Source organism: Mastacembelus armatus, chromosome 13, assembly GCF_900324485.2.
Source record: "Mastacembelus armatus chromosome 13, fMasArm1.2, whole genome shotgun sequence".
Taxonomy (NCBI): Eukaryota; Metazoa; Chordata; class Actinopteri; order Synbranchiformes; family Mastacembelidae; genus Mastacembelus; species Mastacembelus armatus.
The window spans coordinates 10796517-10819992 of NC_046645.1; the positions used below are offsets into that span (position 1 = coordinate 10796517).

A 23476-nucleotide genomic window follows, 5' to 3' on the forward strand; every position below is an offset into this window, starting at 1 on the left:
TACTGATAAAGCATGAATGTTTAGATTTAGACTTTTCTCTGGTTAATAATCTCTGGACTGGACATTTCCACCTCCGTCAAGCATCAAAAATGTATACTTCAAGTAAAAAAAAAAAAAAAAAAAGACAATTACAAACAAAATTTTATTCTTTAAACCTACAATAAACAATCACACATTCACTGCAAATGCCTTATTACTTCCACACAGGTAAACTGCCATTCTTCTGCAAACAAACAAAACATGTTTATATAAGTGAACAAGAAAAAAAGGCACAAGGCTGACTGTCATTTAACATATAAATGCACTTCACACATCTGTTTCCTCAAGGCACCCTAGAGACCTAAGACAAAATAAACATGGTGAAATCTTAACCCATTAAAATGTTGTTTCCCAAATATGTTTTTTCTAATTAAGCCAAATAAAGAGCTTTCATATGGATGTTCACAGTAAGACTTTACATGTGCAGTACTGCACAGCAACCTGACAAACAGCTACATTATTTTCCAGCATTACTTTGTCTTTTTTCACTATGTCTAAAGGTCTTCCACTTTAAAGGTCATTTTATGATTCACATTGATAGTCAGCACAGATAGGGCCGTCTTTGACGGGTTATTCCTGTGAAATAGATCTTTCTCTGAGATGCACTTTTCATCCCTGCTTTGATTACTGGGGTGAGAGCGAATGTCAAGGTGGTCTGAGCCAAAGTCTGCACCTTTCAGGCAAATTCAGCTCTTGGGATCTTTTTTGTCTGATCTTACAGCTTAGCAAGGCTCTTCTCCAAACTGTCAATGTCTGCATCACCCTCTTCACCTTTGCTGCCACGGGCGCTGCACTCCAGGAACTCCACCTTCATGGGCAGCTGGCTGAACTCAAAGTCCTTGCCTTTCTTCCCCAGATACAGACTGCTGCCTACAGAACCGTCCTGAGAGCTCAGGGCTGCAGAACGAGTCACTCGCAAGGTGTTCCTGTGAGAAAGTCATTGTGTTGAGGCACGTTGCTTATTGTATATATAAAAAAAAAAAATCTGCATGGTTAAGATTAATGCCAAGATACACTGATGTCAGTTTTTGCACAGAGGATGGTTTTGAAATATCTTTTATGGCTCTGCAGGGACGTTGTCAACAAAATAACTACTGATTTTACTAGATCACAACCTTTTAAACTGAAAGCCTGTTAAAACAGAGGTGTGGTGTTTGGAAGGTCTGGGTGTTAAATCAGGTAGGAAGGGTAAAATGAAAAGACAAATTGTATTATGGAAAGTGTAGGATGCACATGTTTTCAAGGCTTAGATGTAAAAGTCAAGCTCTCAACCTCTGCTGCTTTGATTTTTGCTTAGATGTCTCTTCCACGGGTGGAAATAAAAAAAAAAAAAAAAGAACTAAACCAGTAGAATCCTTCACAAAATGACTACGTACTTCAGGTTTTATAACTCAGTGATGTGTATTTATGACACTTCTGAAGAGTTTTACAGAAATAATGGGACTCAGACAACCAACACAGACAACACAAATGTTCTACATTAAAACATGAAGGGAAACTGTAAATCATACCTAAAATCTTCCCTAAACAAGAATCTGGCAACATCTAATGCAAATCATAGCTGAGCTGTGACAGTCTAAGAATAATCAACAGAGCAAGAATTACTTACAGCTCTTTCTCCAGCTGCTGCTGAATCAGTTTAGCCGATTTCGCCATGGTAATATCTAAAAAAAATAAATAAATAACTGGGCTGTACAACAAATATGGTGATAAGTGAGATGAACGTATGTAATGACATGACATCAGATGAGCTTTTTCACCTTGTTTGTTACACGTCACCAGGAGAGCTGGAACATTTCTGGATATCACAGTGTCCGTCAACAAGACGTACAGGAACTCTGCCACATCTCTCACTTCCTTTTGGAAGATAGCACTGTCCACCACGAACACGATGGCTCTGGACAGGTGGGGCGACAAGATTCACACAAATCAGTCAGATAACTTCACCTGGCCAACGGGAACAAGGTGATGTGCACCTGGTCTTCACCTGGCTGCAGATTTAAACTTCTCCAAGTACTGAGAGCGAAGACTGTCATGTCCAGGCAGGTCGATGAGGGTCCAGGTGGTGCCCTGTGAATACAGGAGGCAGAGCTGACGGCCCAGAACCACGGCCATCGTGAAAAGGATGAGCACTGATGATGATCATGATCCCTAACTTACCCTGTCGTTTTTGGGTTTGTACGGAGCACTGCTGTCGGTGATCGAGGTCTGTGTCCGCTTGAACTTTCCTGACAGCAGCTGCCAAAACATCAAAGTGTAATCACATACAGGTTAACCATTCATCCGCCCACGAACCAGCTGAGCGTCCCGTGACAGACACCGGCCCCGTGTTTTTTTTAAAATCCACTCACCCGGCTGAAAAGAAGCGTTTTCCCCGAGTCGCACAGTCCGACCAGCAGCACGGCGCTTCTGACGGTTTTGCTGGTTAGAAAGTACTTCAGGAACACTGACGGGAGAAACCGGAGAACAGGGGTCACAGACTCAGACTCACCCCCAGTTTATCTAAAACATATGTGTCTACGTTTTTAATTTGAATGACTTCTGTGGGGAAAACTGACAGCTGCTGGCGTTTGCTTTAGCTTAGCAGTTAGCATGCTAGCTCCCCGCAGCCGTTAGCTTTAAATGTTCTTTAATAAACGGATATTAGGGATTAAACTCCGATGCTGAACAGCCCGATAATAAAAGCTCTTTGCAGCAAACGCACATCACTTTGACGCTGATGATGCCGAGCTAAAAAGCTAACTAACGTTAGCATGCTAACTTCAGCACTAACGCTAAGCTAGCTAACTTCTCACCGCAGGTGATGACAACCACCGCCAAAGCGACGACAATTCCGATCAGGAAAACCGGGTCTTGGTCTTCCAGTTGCTGGCGCAGAGAGTCCATGTAAGGTTCAAACGGGTTTTCTGCCATTTCCACGTCTGCTTTTCCCCCCATGTCGCTCCCGCTGCTACCTGCCTCCATCCGTGCGAGCTAATCACAGCGTGGCACGTCTCCTTCCTCCTAAAAGCCGGGACAGAGCCAACAGGGGGCGCTGCAGACCAGGACACGTCCACTTTGTTCCCACCGTTTTTTTTTTAAACTGGTCCATTGTTTAGTTTTCTTAGCTGAAATGAAATGGATCCACAGCCAAAGCTGCAGCTGACTGAAAAAAAAAACACTTCACACTGGCCGCTGTGGTTTTAATATCTCATCTGTTTCGGTGGTTGGATTCAGTTTTGTGTGATCGACGACAAAGAAGAATTAAACTCGCTGCCATTACATAATAAATAATGTGATGTATCTGTCTGTAAACTAACGACAATCCAGTCTCAGAGGGTTTTCATTTACAGCCTACTTTTTAAAATACGCGTTAAGTAGCCTTCACTCCCCAGCGGGTAACCCCTGAATCAGGATGTTAAAGACAAGACACAGACCTACAAAATGATTGTGAATTCAGATTGTTTTTCATTTTAGTTTCTTTACGTAGACTATATGAACGTCCGTTGTAATCGATCGGGACCCGATGAGCCTTTACGCACTCCATCCCCAGCCCTCAAACTCGCGCCTTTTACGCACACTGGATATTTGACTCCTCGGTCCTCGGCACGATGTCAAACGTCAGAAAGCAGCATTATTCTATAGGAAAGCGCGGTGTGCCATTCATTCTGGGCTCCTGAGAGCGCCGCTTTGTTTTTGTTTTTGTTGTCGTGAAGACGAAATGACCGATTCTCTAATAGTTTCACTGAAGTTTCTTTAGATTTTCTTTTCCCTTTTTCCCGATTCTATCAGAGGGAGTTATATCGTCGGGATTTGCTGTTTCTGCGGATAGCTCTAGGGCGATAAATCATAACGAGATGATGGCTTTATCGTTGCTCTACGCGCTGTGCATGTGGATAACTTTAGTTTGTCCTTCGCTGGGAACTGGGTTTGTTTATCACTTTCCAGGCATCGCTTTGCAGCGGCAGCGCATCAGTTCGGAACAGACCGGCAGCACCGGATCGCCAGGTAGCGGGTCCCGTACCCACCTCAGGTGAGCGCACACTTGGAGATGTAGTGACTCACAAGTTCGATTTTAACATCGTGAGCAGTAAAATTCACGCTGTTTGTTTGGGCGTTAGAATCTAAAAGTATCCGGTCTGTTATTTTCTCATATACTGTTTATGATCCTTTCCACCATCCATCCTCCATCTCTGGTCATGATGTTCTCTTTAGGCTCTAACATCTCGTTTATTTTGTTTAAGGAACTGGTGCCAGTACACTGTTTCCAGAACAGTGTCCTGTCAGGTGCACAATGGGACAGAAACCACGGTGCAGAGAGTGTTTCAGGGCTGCCGATGGCCCGGACCATGTCCTAAAGTCATCAGGTATTGCACCATCAGAGTCCTCTCTGTTGCCCCCCTTCAGCCAAGTTCTCTGCTGAAGTCTGATTTCCTGTACCACTCTATTGTGTCTAAAGGCAGAAATGCTCTAAAAAAAGTGCTAAAAAAATTGGTTTAAGTATTTGGCAGGTGAATGAATCTGCACATGTGATTCTGAATTTATGTGTCCCTGTAGTTATAGTTACAATATGCTGTTTTCCAGCTACAGGACCGTCATCAGGCCATCTTTCAAGGTGGCCTACAAGCAAGTCACAGCTCTGGAGTGGAGATGCTGCCCGGGGTTTGTGGGAGAGGAGTGTCGTGAAGGTACCTTCCTTTCAATGCTTGTTTTCTTCTTTCACATGATGCAACTTTCTCCAAATTTACACTAAAGGCATTGTAGAGAGTGTGGTCTGAGACTTAATTCTCACAGGACTGAAATCAATTCCATGTGTTTAGCCTGAGCCCAACTGTGTTGCTTTCATAGCTCCAGGCAACTTTACCCACATCAGTACCTTTTTTATGTTTGGTGGTCTGTAGAGGGGCAGATTGCTAATCGTGCTACTGCGCAGCAGTCGGCTTCTTGATGTGACTCTACAGTTGTTTTGAATTAAGATTGAAAGGCTGCTTTGGATTACTTTTGGGAGCCCTGACCGCAGTAAACCAGGAGTTGAAAGTGTTCCTGTGTTCTGTGGTTTTGTACCTTTTTCTTATACAACCTTGCATTTAAGATGCTTCTTTGCCTGGGGAGGGGGATTAGAATCCCAGTCCCACTCCTGCATCTTTTCTCTTTCTTTGAACGTGTGTGAGTATGTGCACACACACGCTTACATTACTCTTTCAGGATAGCACAGAGGCAGTTTTGCCTGTCTCTTCAAATATCATCATCATCTATTGCAGTCAAAAAAATGAATGAACAAAGCTGAGAGAAACATCCAGTAGAGCAGCTTGTAAAGTGGGAGGTAGTCTGGGTTTTGCTGGTGGGCAGCGCTGCTCCTGGACACCACAGACCGCAAAGTCTGAGCCCAGTAAAGACCAAACTTTTCACCCAAGGGTGAGCTGCCACAGTCAACATGAAAAAACAGAGAATGAGGGTGGTTAGAGGCCTAATATGGGGTGCTTAACTCTGCTGTTCAAGTATGCATTTATATATATATCCTTAGTTCACACCCACAGCAACAAACAGGTTTTCATTTACTGGGTTTATCTTATAGAGACCTGCAGAAGGACATCATGGCCACTTTGGATAAGAGACTGTTATTTAAAATGCATATTTTAATTGTTTTTTCTTATTTTCTTATTTAGTGTACCCACCGGCTGCTAATGTTTTTTTGCTTTTTGGGTAATACGGTAATTAGTAGATCATTGAAAAACACTGTCATGCCCCGTCCACATGTGTCTAAGATTAACCGTTACCTCCATGAGCAAGTTTTGCCTATTGGTAATAATTACCACACCTTGTTCCATTTTGCAGAATTATTCATTGTTGCACTTGGATGGGCCAGATTTACCACAAGTTAAGAAAACATGCATTAATACTAACTGAATAAGCACAAGGCATTGTTACAAAGCCTTTGGAAACCATTATTTGCCTGGGAGAGGATGTTATTCCTCACAAAGATTAACACATTGCTCTATGCAGTGAGTCTGTGAAGCCAGAGATTATGGTTCACTTGAGACAAAAGTGGTTGCAGGAGTGTGAAGAGGTAAACTGGCTGTTTATTTAACGTTCGCTCAAATGTATTTGCATGTTCTAAAGGCTATAGAGCATAGGGAAAATGGGCTCCATATGGAGAGACAGAAAGCCAGGTTTGACTCATAGAGGAGACCCTTAAGACAGAGGCTGATGTCACTGACAGGTTGCTGAGGAAAGAGTCTGAGGAGGAGAGGGAGAACTGGCAACGAGGGGCTCCCAGAAATGGAGGACACAGAGGAGAGAAAGTTAGGACTTGTGCGCATAAAGCAGCAAGGCATGAGAGCTGGTGGTGGCAGAGACAGCTGTGTAGCAATATTTGAGGAGAAGTGTAATGAGGGTGTTAGTGTCCCACAGGGCTCCACAGCTGCTACAAGCTGCCCAGACAGCAGCGGAGCAGAGAGCTGGTTCTGTGGGAAAGTGGCCCCACTGAGATTAATGAGCATGACACTCCTCCACCAGGTCTTTGTAACATACATGACTGTTAAAATTAGACTAAAGTTCTGAAACAAAGGCCAGTTGTTACTTAGACTGACCTCTGTCAGTCACTGAAATTAGATAAAGCATAAATGCATATTAAGAACATCTTGCAGTAGGGGCTATTTTCACAATACATCAGGAGAACATTTTCACATTGCAATACAAAGCTTTTCATTGGTCATTTAAAGAGAGCTTTGCTTTGAGGGCTTTAAAGAAGGTCACTTGTTTTCAGCATATCTGGGGCACTGAGCCGGTTGTTTTATCAGAGGGAGAGGACAGTCTTAACCAGTCAATATGACATCACCTCTGGTTTCAGTTTGATGGGGTTCTGGCTCCACTTCAGACGCCCCTGGGGCTCTCGGAGATGTAGAGACAGGAAGCATAAAGAGGGCTAACATGAGATTTTTGCCTGACGCTAATGTGTTATATTTTTGTTCTTTCTTCTCAAGTAAACACATATCATAGCCAGTTTTTATTTTATTTTATTTTTTTGTGACTTATGAAGGGATGAAGGACAGTACACCCTATAAAGGCCAACTCTGCACCAGTATCAATGTTCTAATCTAATTTGAAAGGTTTAGGAGTCAGCTTTTTTTTTGCTCTTCTTTGAAAATCAGACCAGATGGAGGCTTCACAGTTCCATTAAAATACTTAGAGCTGTAACATTTAGTCTATTACTTTATTGGTTTATTTACAGAGAAATAATCAGCGCAATTAAAATAACCATCATTAGTTACAACCTTAAAAAAGTTTGACATTTAGCCCTTGAATCTGCACAAATTGTTCAAAATGTTAAATGAGCCACTAAATGTAACGTGACAAGTATTTTCACAGTAGTTTTTGGCTTTTCCAAGACCTCCAGTGTTTTACTTGCTTTTTTGTGTGACACTCTTTTGCCATACTCACAATTTAGTTTTTGTGTTGACCTTTGTAACCTTATAACAGTCCTGAAGCTTGTGGCTAAACTCCAAGGCCAAGCTGGTCACATAGTCTGATTTTTTTTTTGTGTGTTGGCTAATGGAAAGTGGGTGTTTTCTGAATACATTTCGTTGACACCCTGACCCCTCAATATTTCTGACAGTCTGGTTTGTGCTGGCTGTGTACGGAGCATCTCAAGATTTACATTTTGCTTTCAGCAGAGTTGTGCTAACACATGACGGCATGGAACACATTTGTTCGAAATGTGTTGGTAATTTCCCTGCCGCTGGCCCCTGGGCCCCTCCTCCCTGCTCCATCAGAGCAGCACCCCAGTGTCTATCTGCATGTGTGATCATATTAACAGAGGGGATTGTGGGTAACGTCTGTGTATGAAGGAGCATAATCTTAACAGAATTAGTGCCAAGACCTCCCCTGATGAGAACAATAACCTTTGCTCTCATGCAAAAACTCAGGAAAAGAAGTTTAACAAAGTTTCATGCTGGATGTGTCAGCACAGGATGTGTGTGTGTGTGTTTTTTTTTTTTTGTTTTTTTTTTTAAGTGAAGCTAAAAATGAATTTCATTAAAGAAGTGAAAAGGTGGCTGAAAGCATAAGGTTCCAAATGTGTTAATTTGTTAATGCTCCAGCTGTGGTGCTGTATCTGTTCAGCTGTTTCCCCTCTGCTGCTGGGTGAGGATATGACAGCTATGCTATATGTCATTCAAAAATACTGTTGAATCTTCAGTTTTACTATTCTATCATCCATCCTCATCCCCACGCAAGCCTATGTTCTTTTGCCCTTGCCTTTCCTTTGCTTTTTCTTGCCTCTGCTAGCCTGGTGTGTCTTCTATAGTCCTTGGTGTCTTATACTTATCTTACTTCCTATGCTCTTTAGATCTCCTGCTCTCCTTTCCTTGGAGTTAAGTGATAAAACACAACCATATCCCACATGTGCTCCTCTAGACTGCAATCCAGCTTAAGGATATGACTGATGTCTCTGTTACATCCCTGCCTGTGCTCAAATATAGGTCAGATGGTACCCTTTGACCTGCTGTGCGCTATGGGATAGCTTAGATGTTCCTGGTGCTGGACTTATCTCCCTGATGGATGATGTTCTGTTCATGCTCCTTCTGTAGTTTTTCATATCTTTCACCACCTTATCATTAGGTCTTCCTTCCTTTCAGTGACATCTTTCCATTTGTCCCTCTGTCTTTCTGTCAGCAATTCCACACATCTGCTTATGCAGAGCAAAGCAAGTAAAGTTCCTGAGTTTTAAAAGAGGTTCCTCAGATCGAAGAGAACTACATGTTTCCATAAAGGGGTGATACAGATTTTTGTTGTTTGGACTCTTTATGCTACCGGATAATTCCTGCTTATAAATTTGGAGGCTGTACGACAAGATTTGTGATTTCGTTCTTTGAAAGTGTTTATGGTTGTTCCTTATAGCTACACAGGAAGGTAGATTGAACAGTAGGCCATCACAAATTGGGGAAATATATGATATTGCTTAAATACTGGGATAATAGCACACATTTTCAGACAGCCTCTTCTGGAAGGTGTTCACACTGCTACACTTTGTTGTGCAGATGAAAAGTGAGAGATAGCGAGAAAAACACTGGCTCATTGTCTTATCTCTGCACAGCTGAGCCATCACACATTGAAGATTGCTGGTTTCAAAAGGATACAGCAATAGTTGGACAGTCACAACAGGCAGTCTGAAGATGCACGCCCGCCTCTTGCCAGTTTAAAGCCATTAAGACAGCTCGATGAGGATATACAGTATTTAGGTGCAGTAGTGGTATAATTTTGCAGGAATGTATTTAAAAAACAAAATACGGAACAAATTTAAATTTTCATCGTTGATGGTGCTAGATGAAAAATCACAAATCTGCTTAGGTTCTTACAGTTCACCCTAAAAAACAAAAGATTTACACACTAATATACATCAAAATATTAGAAATAATCAATAGTATATCTTGCTGCTGTCTACTGTCTACTAATCCAAGCCTTTGAAAATTAGGGTTAATAGAAACCTCCATATTTCTGACTGTTTCAGTTACAATATTTCTGATGACTTTAAAACAGGGATGTTGTGCCACCCTCTGTCTCTGCTCCCACTTCATCAGACTCGGCTAAACAAAACATTTGAATACTGAGAAATGTTGCCATAATGTCAGGCAATCATCTGTCCTCACCAGATTCACACAACATCATCTCATAGCATGACAATGACTACATGTCTGTGCACGAGCAGGGCATCCATCTCTCACTGGGAGTGATGTGTTGCTAACATTTCAGCACCAGAGCAGTGTTGGTTGAAGGATGGACGTTACAGCCCAATGAGATGAAATGGTTTCCGTTGACATGAGGCAACAACAGAGTAATTCTGAATAATTCTCATGTTGGAAGATATTTGGTCATTATTTCATGACAGCATTTGTAGCAGTATTTTGTGACGAGGAATGTAGAGATCAAGTCCATTATTCAGTTCACTTCATAAATATTTGTTCCTTGCAGAGTGTTCAGTTTACACACGATGCATGGTGGGTCAGCTGGCATCATGGCGGAAAACGCTAAATAGACCCACTGTGGACAACCAGACATCTTGGCTTTAAAAAAAAAAACCCTCAACATCCTCCTCCAGCCAGTGCACTCAAAGTGGGTGTGTGATTTTGTGAGTGAGAGAGTTTGTGACTGTGTATGTGTGTCTACTTCTATAGCTGTCTTTGAGAGAGCTGTTTGAGTTTTTCAGAGTGAGGACGTTTTTGGAAGGTGAGGACATTTTCGTTGGTCCACACTTTAACACACAAATGGGTGAAGACTTTGTTTAGGGTTCAGCTTAGAATCGGGTTTAAGTTATAGTTTGGGTTAGTCATTTATTTGTGATGACTGGGGTTATGGTAATGGGCTATAGGGAAAGCAGTGTGTCAGTGAGTTTCCTGACAAGGAGAGCTGTACAAACGTGTGTGTGTGTGTGTGTGTGTGTGGAGTGGGTGTTGTGTGCCAGCTGTTCTTCATGCCAGCAATAGCTGACCACTTGCTGGCTCGGGCTGACACACAACAGGGTCCTGGGATTCAGCCAGTCTCCGAGGCTTTTTGTTGTCTGCACGCACACACACACAGACTGGGCTCACATTTGTCTGTGTATCTTGGGGATGTGACAGCAACTCTTAAGATGGTCCAAGAAGATGTTTCAATACATCATTCGTACGTCTTCCTTGCACATACAGACAGAGCAAGCATTTAGTGGCATTGAAAATTACTGTCCTGAACTGTGTGCGTCATGGTTTGTTTTGTGGTTGAGGGTGGTTGTGTATGCAAAAAAACTGTGAGAAAGTGAGCAATTTCTTTGATCTGTATCCAGGTCTAATATAAGAAATGTAGCTGTCTACACACAGACTATGCATAAAGTCTGAGTTACACCCTAGACCACACATTGATGACTACAATATTTCATTTAACAGTCCTCTGTTTTGTAGTTTGCGCAGTTGAAATATGCTCTTTTTTGTGGTTCCTCTTAAATGAAAATTTATCTTCCAAGATTTTACTCTTATTGCTTGCAGGGAGTTTGGTCTAAGGAGCCAGTCTTCACTTCTCTCTCTCTCTCTGTTTTCATAGCTAGGCGTAACAGTTAAGCTCATCACATAAGACTAGTATCAACTTTGCTTCTGTACCATGTTATCAACGGACATGTAATCAATTTACAGTGCATTACCAAACTATCTGATATTTTCATTAATGGTATTTTCTGTGGTTAAAGTATTCTTTTTCTTAGGTCATTTTGAATCAACTCATTTTTATGTTATTTAAAAAGATCAGAGTTTGTTGGAGTCGTTGTATCTGAATATTCAAAATAACCGCTCAAACTTGCGAAACTGTGCTTCCCTTGCTGTTTATTTGGTGTCCCACTGCAGACAACAAGAGTCTGAATCTTTCCCATGAGTATAATCCAAGAAAAACAACCCTGTCTTGTGTTACCACGCTGTAATTATGGATCCAAACAGACTTGATATCTGCGGCCGAGTTCTAAACACCAGCTCAAACACAGCGGAAGTTGGGTTTTGTAACCCAGCATAATTTAATTCCAACTGCAGAAATGGAAATCCATCCACCACCTTCAGAAGAAAATAAAACTGCAGTTGTTACGCTCTGGTTTATATTTATGGTAGATTAACACAGCACAGGTGTTTTCCTGTGTTGTGTATTTATTACAAGATGTACCTTGCTCACTTCTGGCTCTTGTTGGACAAGAACTGTAGGCAGGACAGGGTAGCTGGTTATCAGTAAAGATGGGAGCTGAACAAGCAGAGGAGTAGTTGGACAGATGCTTATTTCTATATCGACTGACCTTAAAAGTAAAGGTCAGTCGATATAGCAGCCGTAAGGTGATTTGCATTTCAAGTAAAATAAGTCCACAATTGTTTACACTGAGTGAAAGTGGGTGAGAACTAAGAGCCTGCAGACACATTAGACTGTTAGCCTGCTAACATTTGCTAATTACAAAGTACAGCTGAGGCTGCTGGGAATTTCATGCATTTCGATGGGTGCGGACCAAGGGAAATTTTAAAGAGATGATGATGATGTTAGATGGAAAATCAAAGAATTTCCACAGGCTGTGATGAATGTTGCTATCAAATTTTATGACAATCCCTTCTGCAGATATTGAGACATTTCACCCAACCAATGACAAAATAACTGGCATTGCTATCAAGAGATTCACACAGATTGATTGTGTACAAGAGAAAGCATGTTAGAGGGTGGAGACTTCCTCTGGGCTGATGATGAGTAATTGTGGTGGAGATGAAGGCATATCTGCTCATCAGTCCTCTCACACTGAGCGCATGATTGCCCACAGTCTTGCTGTTGTGCTGTGTGCATCTTTGATGTCATTGGTTGAAGAAACCTCAGTCACAACATGCAGCTCGTGCGGGGTCATTCTGGCCTCAGTGCTTGAACAGCTCCTCAGTTGATGAATCTTCAGAAATGTGTTTTGGGGTCGAGCTGTTGTTTGTTGTTATCGTTTGTGGCTGTGCTCCACAGAGAGATGTTGAAATGAGGCATTGAGAAACCCCACCCATGCAGCCTGATACTCCACTGGACGAGACGCAGACACCCAGGCGTGGTACAGACATTCACCCTGCCCTATTCCAGTGAAGCAGAAACCTCAGCTGCCATTAGTGCCATGAGCAAGATGGTTGGAGATGATGATTTAGGCAGACCAGAGCTGTTAGGGTCATTTTTTTGTTGGCGCGTTAGTTATTTATGACCACCAGTTGTTCCTCTTTCTAGGTATCCCTGCTATGACCACAATGTGGGTGAGTCCCATCTGTGCGACTGGCAGCTGGCATTCCAGGCTTTTTTTGAGCCACACACCAGAGGAATGCTCAGATTTGAAACAAATGCTGTTTTTTTTTTTTGGTTTTTTTTTTTCTATGTTTTGGATTATGTCTTATGTAAAGTGCCCAATATTGCAGCATTGTAAGCACTCTAGAGCTATCTGTGGTTTAGTGGCAACTAGAATGGTGTAATTTGGGTGAAAGATGACCAGAGTGTTCAAAATAGACTGAAATGATAACATAGAAAGTAATAAGAAGTAAGGCACAAATAAATAAATATTCTGCTGCTGAGAGAAAAAATGAAAAACTAGGAAAAATAAGCAAAACTTTATTATTTAGTATTTTGTTTGTGTGAACATATACCATGGAAACCTAAAAAGTCATTAGTCTGTCTTTCTTTATTTTCCATTGTCCCCACCCTGTCTGTGGCACTTAGTCCCAATCCTACTGGTTTCTACTGAAGACACATCTTTAACTCTCCAGAACATTTTAGCCTCTTTTAGCTGGTTTTGTTGCCACAGCTTCACTGCCCTCACTCAGTGTGGCTGCTCCTATAGTGTTTCTTTCATGTTGTGAACTTTTCCACTGCTCTTATGTCATCACAGGTTTAAAAAGTTGTCACAAGCATATATTTGATTTTTTTAGAGAAGCTAAATAGTTTCCTAAAATTACTGGAGAGTGTAATTTTTAGCAAACATTAGTCATATCGGAGTGAATTATTTACTCCGCATTATTTGAGGGACTATTTTAAGTGGTGGATTAATACAGATTTAGTGCGCCAGTGGGTACTCACAGCAGCATAAAATTGTACTATATGTGCAACTAGCCCAAAATAAATCACAGTTCCAATACTGCATTTGTCATAATGAATGAACGTGTCACTCTGTGAAATGCTGTGGCTCACTGATGTGTGTTTTTAATAGTTTTTGGAGAAAAGTGGAGGTTTTTGGCAGAAAGCAACGAGACAAATCACACTTCGGATATGCAGACAGTTCTTGTCACTAGGCTCATTTGTAATTAGCTTTGGTTGTGGTTTGATTTGGTTAACTTTTCATATGGGAAGGAATACAATTACAAATATAGTACAATTCCATTTTCTCTTGTGGACATTTGAAACTGTTGAAGAAGGTATGTGGACGGGGCTGTGGGTGTTCTGTGTGACTGAGTTTGAGCTGGCATGTGTGAAAAAGCCTTTGTTTGGGTTTCTTTTTGCTCTGAACAGTTAATACTTATGGTATCTGGAGGAGGATGTGAGCGCGAGCATACAGGCCATCACCACAAGTGGGCAGACAGACAGAAAACAGGTTGAGTCAGGAGATGAGCAGGTGTGTGTGTGTGTGTGTGTGTGTGTGTGTGTGTGTGTGTGTGTGTGTGTGTGTGTGTGTGGATGAGAGAGACAGTTAGCAGAAGAGAGATTTTTTTGAGAGTTCTGATAATATTTATTCTGCGAGAGAGTGACATGATTTAAGGAGGAATTCTCAATAAATTCTTGGGTCTGGCTTGATGGGCATTGTTCATGTGTATTTTGGCTCGAAGCTGCTCGGTGTATGGTAGAGAGATATTACTGACGGTGCCAGGATGAAAAGGGAAACAGGAGTGAAAGAGACAAAGCAAAGACAGAGAAAAGGACAGATGGAAGAAGAAGAAGCGTGTAAGCCTGCTGAAATGTGAAGACTAAACTCATCCTCCCATGTCTTTCTTTCTCACAGAGTGCATGAACTGTACCAGGTTCACCGACATGAACAGCAGAATAAATGCCATTGAATCAAAGGTAAAAAAATAAGGATCCCTCTGTGCCCTCTGTCCAAATATATTGACCGGTCAGTCCCTACAAACTTTTATCGTTTTAACCATTTGAAGAACCACAGTTTGTAATTATTAAATTTTTAGATTATTATTATTAGATTATTTTGTTTAAAGATGTAAAGATGAGTTGGAAATTTGTTGCTTCTGTTTCAGATCACATTGTTAGAAGCAGGACGTCCCTCGCAGCCGAAAGACAGATTATCAGAGGGCTCAACGGACAATGAGGTGGATGCTCCCCAACCCACGGCAATCGGGCCATCGTCAAACCTGCCGCCAGGTTTCAACTCATCACAACACATCACAACAGCTGAAAAGCTGAATATACAGTAATAGTCAAACAAATCGGTTTGAGGAATATTTCTGTCAAACCACCACGGAAGTTTGTTGCACCAACAAATAAACAGCAGTTTACATGCCTTTAGTTCATGTGATTATTTGACCAATCAACACTTTTACTGACAGAAAGTTTAGTCTCATGGTCAAATACTAGTTTGAAAAAAAAAAAAAAAATCCAGTATCTTTAGACAAAGCGAGAAATTCAGGATCAAGATTTGATTTGATTTGATAATCAACATTTTTAACTATTTGTGACTATTTACCTACCAAAACAAACCAACTCATTAAAATTTGACAATTTTTTTTGTTACACTTTATGTTACATTCTTAGGTCCAAGGTAAGTAAACACTGTGTCTTTCTGTTTGGTGTACCAGGAGGCAGAGGACCTCCAGGGCCTATTGGACCTCCGGGGCATCCTGGTTCCGCAGGACCTCCAGGTCCACCTGGAAGAGCAGGCCTTCCTGGACTCATTGGTAAAACATCACAGATTTTCAAGTCTCATCTACGTATTTGATGATAAGTGTGATAACAGAAAACACTCTCACAGCTGACAACATGCTGCATTTAACCAAATAAATGTTTGCTTAATTGTATTTTTCCTTGATGCCTAGGACCAAAGGGGGACAGAGGTTTACCAGGAGAAATAGGTCTACCTGGGCTTCCTGGTCCGCCAGGTCCCCCAGGGCCGAGCTACTTTCCAGTCCGAGAGCGGGGTGATGTTTTTCAAGTAGACAATCAAGGTAAGCAGATTATTCCTCCTCATATTTTGCTTGAATCTGGATCTGAATCTGAATCTAGAAATAGATCCCACACACATTTTAAACTACTATGTTACTACAATGACTCACGTGTGTCACCAGTTTGAAATACTGGCTTTATCTCAATCATTTTTAATCCTGTTCACTTACTGAAATCAGTTCATCAGGCAGAACATGAACCCTGGCAAAAATGGTTTCTGTGTATGGGAAATGGTTTTAAAAGGGCACAGGTGGAAACATGCTGCTGCTGTTACTGAGTATTTAAACGAGCGGTTTGTCTCCTTAGCGTTTAGCAAAGGACTTAAATTCATAATGGAGAGAGCATTGTTTTTTTTTCCCCAAGCAGGGCTGGCTTCCATTCAGTTTAATTGTTTCCGTGTGTTTTGCTGCTGCCGAGCCACTGTTTGCTGCAACCCAACACACCAGCGACAGTGGAGCCGAACACCAGCGTATAAATCACAAGATTAGCTCAGTGGCTGAATTAATCAACTGAAGCACTTTTCTTGTCCATTTTAATACAGCTCACTTCTTTGCCTACTCTCATATAAGGATGAAACTTATCTTATGGATGTTCACATAAAAGACATTAACTTCTTCATATCTTTCAACACAGAGGAGGTAGAATAACAAGCCTATGCACAGGTACACCTTTAATACTTAAGACCAATGTTTTACCACAGGGAGGCAGTAGAAGTCCACACTATAATCATTACTTCATGAAGACTGCTGGCTCCGATTAAGCTTTTGGCTGTGTCTGCCTTTCTGAGCCCAGGACTGTGTCTGCGGGTCTGGAACTATGTAGATTTGGGTCTGTGGGACCATGTAAGCTGAGGGGGGCCAACTGGCTGTAAATCAGGCCTAATTTGTTAGCTGTCAGCACAACAGTCTGCTTTTTGGGGAACAGGCCATGGCCTGGAGCCAAAAGCTGGGCTGGCTATGAACGAGGGAGGAGATAGTCTGCCACTCATGTGGAGTTTCGTGGGGAGGCAGCCAGCCTTGAGGAGACTGTAACATTAGAAATTAGTTCCAGAGGGAAATCTGCTTCTTCTAGACCCTTTCTGTGGACTGCAGCCATAGCGTAACAGCACTGTCTCAGCACTGGGCAGGACTGACTCGGAGCATATGTTAAAGTGGAGAGGAAATGGAAGCATGGCATGGTTTCAAACAAAATTTATACTTACAGCATACTTTAAAATATCCTACATGCTGAGAACAAGACAGTATAATTTGCAGCTCACGCATGTTTTCTATGAAGACAGATCATTTCCGAGCGTTTACTGGTCCATTAAATAGGACCTTTTTTACCTCGACCAGCTGTTTCTGTCAATCACTGTCACAGTGGATTTAATCCCAGTGTTGCCTGCCGAACAAACTCTGACACCTGGCTGGTGACCCTTGATATCTTAACTCTTCTGTTAGGTTGAATCAACCCCTGGTTTTATGGTCCCAAGAGTATATGGATACAGCAAACTACCATTTGAAAGACACTCTGGACTTCCCAATTTACATTTAATTGAGAGGCCCAAAATTTTTAGTTACAGATACTTAGTTGTTTTTTTTTTTTTTTTTATTCTGGTCAGAATTTGAGCCGACATCATATTTCCAGATTGTCTAGATCCAGCTGAGACAGATTACAGTTTGGCATTTGGCATCTGAAATGCATTATGGGTTATCAGTTCTTAGTCATCAGACTCTCCGACTTTTCTGCTAATGTGACTTCATGTGTAGGGAAAATTTAACTGTAAGAAAATACATGTTTGCATTGATAATTTGGCTTTACACTGTGGTTCAAACCTGATTTATTCTCTTTAATGGTGTGTGAGAGTAACTCAGTATATTTATTCAGTTCTTTTTGGTACTTTATACTATTCCTGTAGTATATTTTGGACTACATTAATGCATCACCCATAATAATAATAATGCAGTAATATAGTACACATTATTCTGACATATGCCCTTCTGCATAATAAGTACTTTTATCATTGTTACTTTAAATGTACTTTAATTCTACTTCTTTTACTCATATAAGAAGCACGAATGCCGGTATTTCTTGCCGGTATTTCTACATGGTGCATTGGTACATTTCCTTTTTAAAAGATCTGAGTACTTCTTCCACCACTGCCGACGATCCTATGCTAATAGTATCTGCACATACTGTGTGTGGTCACATGCATCATGTCACCACCTTTGAATGTGACTTGAGAAACTGTGTCCCAGTTTTCTATTTTCGTACGTTTGTATCTGTATTTGAACATGTTTTATTTGTGATCAGGTCATCCATTATGCATTTTGATGCAGAGAGTGAACAAAACCATTCAACCACATAATATTGCATTTCCATTTAGAGCACAGATACCCATTGTCACAGCTTTAGCAACTACCAGTAATGGAGTCATGGAGAGGTTGACAATTTTCACAAGTTGCTGTGTTTCACAAGTTGCTGCCTAGGTGTCACTTCAGTTGCTATGTATAGTGCTGAACAATGAAAGCATTCATAGAAATCTAGTTTTAGTTTATGAAGTTTACACCAGGAAACAGCTCCAGAAGACCTTGGCACAAATGCTTCAGTTGTCAGCAGTGAAAATAGTTTGTGTAACTGCACTTTAGCAAATGAGTTATGACTTGATCTAAATGAAATGCTGATGTTAATGTTGGGGATGTTTTTTTTCTAACTTGTAGCTATTATATTTTTGCAAATGTTAAACTTTCCTTTTATAATTCTGTTTTTCTCTTAGAGGAGATCCCCGTCCGTTTAGCCATCCCTGCTCCTCAGCCTGTAGTCGGCCCCCCTGGTCCAGCTGGTCCTGTCGGCCCCTCAGGCCCCTCGGGTACAGTATAATCCGTTTCCAATCCCTACATTGGAGGAAAACACCACAATGTGTGTCAAGAGACCCAAAATGCCCAAATTGAGAAAACCAATCCATACTAATTCACTGGAGATTGTAATACAAGTTGACTCAGCACAATATACTGTAGGTTCAAAGAAAGACTGGTACAAGAGGGCACAGAGGACTTTTTCATGTCATGTGAAAACATTGTCACGTAGAGAAAATATAAGTGAAACAGAAGGGTTTAAGCAGTTATTCGAGTGTGTTTTGTAAACCCTGATGAATCTCACGGGACAGTATAATTCTTAAATTAAACTGTTTTGAATTGACTGAACATTGCGCAATAGTCAGAACCAAACATTTTATCAACATCTTCTTCACTGCGTTTATATTTTCATGCATGACACTCCAGGCCCTGCAGGACCTGTGGGGATACCAGGACTGCCAGGACAAGATGTAAGTATCTGCCACTGCTTGTTGATTAATATAAATATGAATGTTTCACTGGCATCATTAATACATGCCATTCTGTTCATCTGGTATTAGGGCAAGGAAGGCCTCCAGGGCAAGCCTGGGAATCCTGGGCCTAAAGGAGATCCAGGGGAGAGGGTGAGGATGCTTTTAAAATCATCCTCATTATTGGATTAGCAGGCTGGCTGCACAGATTTGATTCTGATGAACTATCAAAATGTTTTTTGTTCTACGTTTGGTAAATGGCCCTAGTTGTCATGCAATCTTAAACACATTAAAGGTGAAAAAGCTTTTCTTCAAAGACTCATTCAAAGCCGTGACTAATCCTGCTCGCTCTCTCTCATCTAAGGCAAGGCCTCACTAATCAGAGCAGCCCTGTCAAGTCCCCTCTATAGTCAGCTTACTACTGGGCCTCTGTCTTTAAACCTGATCCTCTCCTTCTACTAGCATGATTTAAGGTTGGAGGTCTGGTGAAGAGGCAGATTAGCATAGGGAGCTAAAAAAATGCTAGCTAGTCCTAAAATATTTTTCTCTGTTCTTACCAGGGGCCTCCAGGTGTAACAGGAGAGCAGGGCCTACCTGTGAGTATAAGGTTATTGCGTTACATGAAACACACACAAAACACATAACAATTAAAATTATATATATATATATATATATATATATATATATATATAAATTTTTTTTTTTTACTTTTTCATAGGGAGCCCCAGGGCCAAAAGGAGAGCCAGGTGAAGGTGTGAATGAGGTAAGAGACATGAGTGGCTTTTCCTTCTAAGCTCATTTGAGGAACTGTCCTGAATAAACATGATGGTGTTGTTCAGGGCGAGGCCGTGCAACAGCTCAGGGAAGCCCTGAAGATACTGGCCGAGAGAGTCCTGATCCTGGAGCACATGATTGGCGTTCATGGTGAGGAGGTGGTAGATGAAAGCATTTGTTCCAGATCAGATATACTTATATTTATCAGATATACTTATTTGCTTTCTGCTGGAGAGTTAGATGAGATGACTGATAGGACTGTCATATATATCAGTTAAATCCAAAGATGGAGCCAGTGACTAGTTAGCTGATCTTAACACAAAGACTGGAAACAGGGATAAACATGTCTGTCCATAGTTAGCAAACTCTACCAGCATCTTTACAGCTCACATATTAACACAATATAGCTCATATTGAGATGATACAATTAAGGAATTCATCACTTAAGTGTTTTCTAAGCAAAAATAACAAATACTCTCTAGTTCCAGCTTCTCAAACATGGATATGTTCTTCTCTGCTTACTCTTTTTTCCGTGTTTTTGCTGACTTTAAATTGACCACATGACTAATCAATGATTAAAAATGAATTATTTGCTAATATAAATGATTGTTACAACTATAATCTCCTTTTTTAATTCATACTAAAATGAAATGTAAAAGCAGGCAAATAATCCCTAGTAAAACTCCAAATGTATGTTTTTGCACTTAGATTTTAGTACAGCTTGAGATATAGTGTCGATTGGGGAGTGTCAGGCTGCTGGTAGGAAAGAGACAAATTAGGCATTTCCCCATTTCCAGTCATTATGCTAAGCTAACCTAAGCTAAGCTAACTGTCGCCTGGCTGCAGCTTATAACTACATGCCATAAAGAAACAAAAAAGCAAAATAACAAACTTTTCCTGTCTTCAGTATAGTTTTGCTGATTTTTTTTTTTTTTTTTTTTTTTTTCATCTTTTGTGTGTCTACATAGAGAACTCTGAAGGATCTGCATTTGACAGTACAGGCATTTTGGACCAACTGTCTTTCTCGGCCATAAACGTCAGACGCCTTCAGCATGTCCAAACCCCTCTTCAAAGTCCAATACTAAAGGAGAGGCAAAGAAAAGCTCCGCTTTAAAAGCAGTCTAAATTTTGTATTTGTTTTTTAATAATTGTGAAAGATGTTGCAAATTTTGCTTAACTCGACGTACAGGTTTTGTGCACATAATTGTCTTTACATATGTTTATTTTTTGAAGTTATTTTTTTTGTCTTATGATCTTTTTTTTGTCACAAATAAGTACTGCCCTTTGCAGACATGAGATGTTGAGCATTTCATTCAACGGAAAGGCCTTTTTTTAAAAATTTTTTTATTCCTGCTTCATGATCTTAGTCTACATAACCTTAGCAACAGCAATTACAAGACGTTGTTCACTGAAACATAATCTCAGAAATTGTTATGGAAGCGTTTGGCATCTTTCTCTGCTCAGATGAAATACTGCCCAGGAAACACAGCGGTTCCCTTGGCTCAGAGCTCTTGAGAGCTGGACCCAAAATGAACTATTTAGTGTCAAACACATTCTTGGAATGACCTTGAGGTTCATCTTGTGTTAGCCTGTCGAACATATTTCTTCCTCTCTCCTCTTTTCTGTCTCTCTCTTTGTGCTCTGCCTTGTTGAAACTGAGGTAAGACGTGACAAGCTGCCAAGAATATCTGTTTAAAATAAATTTAGGTAAAATAAATAGCATCTGGAGAGCACACATCTGGAAAGCAAAAGCAAGCAATGCTGAAACAGTTGAGTTTTGGCCTAGAAACCCTGCTTGGCTCCAGCGTACCTTCATGTAACTGGCTGACGGAGCGCAAACCTGACAGAATTACACTTGACTTCTTCATACACATGTTTCCAAACTGATATGATTATCCTATTTAATAAGTCTCTGCGAGACCATGCCTGTTACTCTCTGGATAAAGCTTTCATCATGTCTGGTACAGTCTTCATTTTCTACATTACAAGATTCATGAGTTAAATGAACAGTGTGGCATTAAACATGTTCACTTATTTGTACAGGAGGGAGGATTGATAGCACTCTTATCTTATTTCTGTCTGTTTAATATGAAGCAGCTGATTGGAAATGAAAACAACTAACACAGTTCTCATAAAAGACTTGTACTACCACGCTGGCTCACGCTGATTTATAACTTAGAGATGGAGAATTTGAGAACTTCTGACAGCAATGCTATCTCATGCCTGATTAAAAATGGGAATTAAATCTAATTTTAACATCATATATTATATATTACTTTTGTTTAAAGTATCACAATACTTTAAACCTTTTGAAATGAAGTACTGTCAACTCCACCAAATCACTGCATTGGGTTTGCAACCACCTGCAAAACCAGTTTTTACACTCCACTTTTTATGCAAATAAAGCAAACAAGATATAAGATCCTAATAAAGAAGCTTTTAAGGTGCTGACAGGCAAACTTTGTTAGGTTTCACCAGAGCCAGGCTGGCCGTTCTCCCTGAGCTAATTCTGTGCTGGATGGAGCTTCATATTGAACACACAGACATCAGTGTGGTATCGACATATATGTCAAACTATTCCTGTAGCCTTGACATCCAAAAATAATGACTTTGTATTTGTTGTAGTTCAGCTTTTAGTCTCAAGATATTATGTGTTTTAAATGAGTCTGGTGATTTAGGCCTATTCTTTAAATACAGCTGTTCGTTAGCTTCTTTTATATTTCATACTAAGCAGTGTTTCAGTGTCTTTTGTTGTTCTTTTTTTTTCATGTTTCATTTTTATCTGTGTTGATTAAAGTCACACTAACAAAGAAATTCATGTCACAGTCACCACTTTATTGCATAACGATATTCACACATATTGTAGAGTTCAACTGCCACTTCACGGCTTTGCTGCAGCTCCTCCTCCTCCTCCTAGTCTTCCTCTTCCTTTTCATCCTTCTGTTTCTTCTCGTCCTCCTTTCACTCTTGCTCTCTCCCCTCTCTCTGAGTGATCACATAGCACAAGTTCTTGTAGTTTGTAAACATCTGGTTCATCTTTAAGAAAACAGGTAAAGGCTTTATTGCACTTTTTTAAAAATAATCTGCAGCTTTTCTGACAAGGCGAGCTGTCAGGTTTGCAGAGTGAGATCATGCACACTATTACATTTATAGACAAAAACAGAGCTGGCTTTTGCCTTTCAATTAGCTCATCAGAAACGGGAGATAAGTGCGGTTATGTATCATTGTCATATATTCCACTCTGGCCTCTTTATACATTCTTTCATCTGTGCTGTGCCTGCCTGTTTCTGTCTTTCTCCTCATGTGCCACCCACCCCTCCTCCTCTGTCTGTCTCTCTCTCTCTGTCTGTCTCTCTCTCTCTCTCTCTCTCTCTCTCCTCTTGTTTTTCCTGTCTACTGAACAGAGACATGTTGATATGAGGCCCGCTCGCACGGCCACAAGGGAACAAATCTCTGGTGCCTTTGATCAGCTGCAGGATCAGACATGTCCACCGCTCCCTGTGTACACTCCAGTGAGTGATCATGCAGTATAATGGGCAGGCACAGACAACCAAAGATGCACACCCACACATGTTCTCTCTGTAGATCATACAAGCATGGGCACATGCATACAAACGCGCACACACACACACATGCGCACTCACAAACCCAATAGAGAAGGCCTGTGGTCCATGTGTTAGCTCCATTCACAGTGGGGTGGCTTGTTTGCAG

The 23476-nt window shown here is 40.9% G+C and overlaps 2 protein-coding genes across 2 annotated transcripts; one reads left to right on the plus strand and one right to left on the minus strand.

Annotated features, from left to right (window-relative positions):
- Positions 1–123: 123 nt before the first annotated feature.
- srprb (SRP receptor subunit beta) lies at positions 124–3054 on the minus strand. The gene is made up of 7 exons (XM_026317011.1): positions 2835–3054; positions 2391–2485; positions 2200–2277; positions 2027–2109; positions 1800–1936; positions 1649–1703; positions 124–965 (listed from the first exon to the last, which is right to left on the minus strand). The coding sequence occupies exons 1-7, from the start codon at positions 3001–3003 to the stop codon at positions 755–757; spliced, it is 828 nt and encodes a 275-aa protein (XP_026172796.1). The 5' UTR covers positions 3004–3054; the 3' UTR covers positions 124–754.
- Positions 3055–3253: 199 nt separating this feature from the next.
- On the plus strand, positions 3254–22440 carry col26a1 (collagen, type XXVI, alpha 1). Its single transcript, XM_026333552.1, has 14 exons — positions 3254–4051; positions 4263–4385; positions 4603–4706; positions 14516–14577; positions 14766–14889; positions 15324–15422; positions 15561–15689; positions 18443–18535; positions 18948–18991; positions 19082–19144; positions 19552–19587; positions 19710–19754; positions 19831–19915; positions 20734–22440. Exons 1-14 carry the CDS (start codon positions 3876–3878, stop codon positions 20877–20879), a joined length of 1329 nt encoding a protein of 442 aa, XP_026189337.1. The 5' UTR covers positions 3254–3875; the 3' UTR covers positions 20880–22440.
- The last annotated feature ends 1036 nt before the right edge of the window (positions 22441–23476 follow it).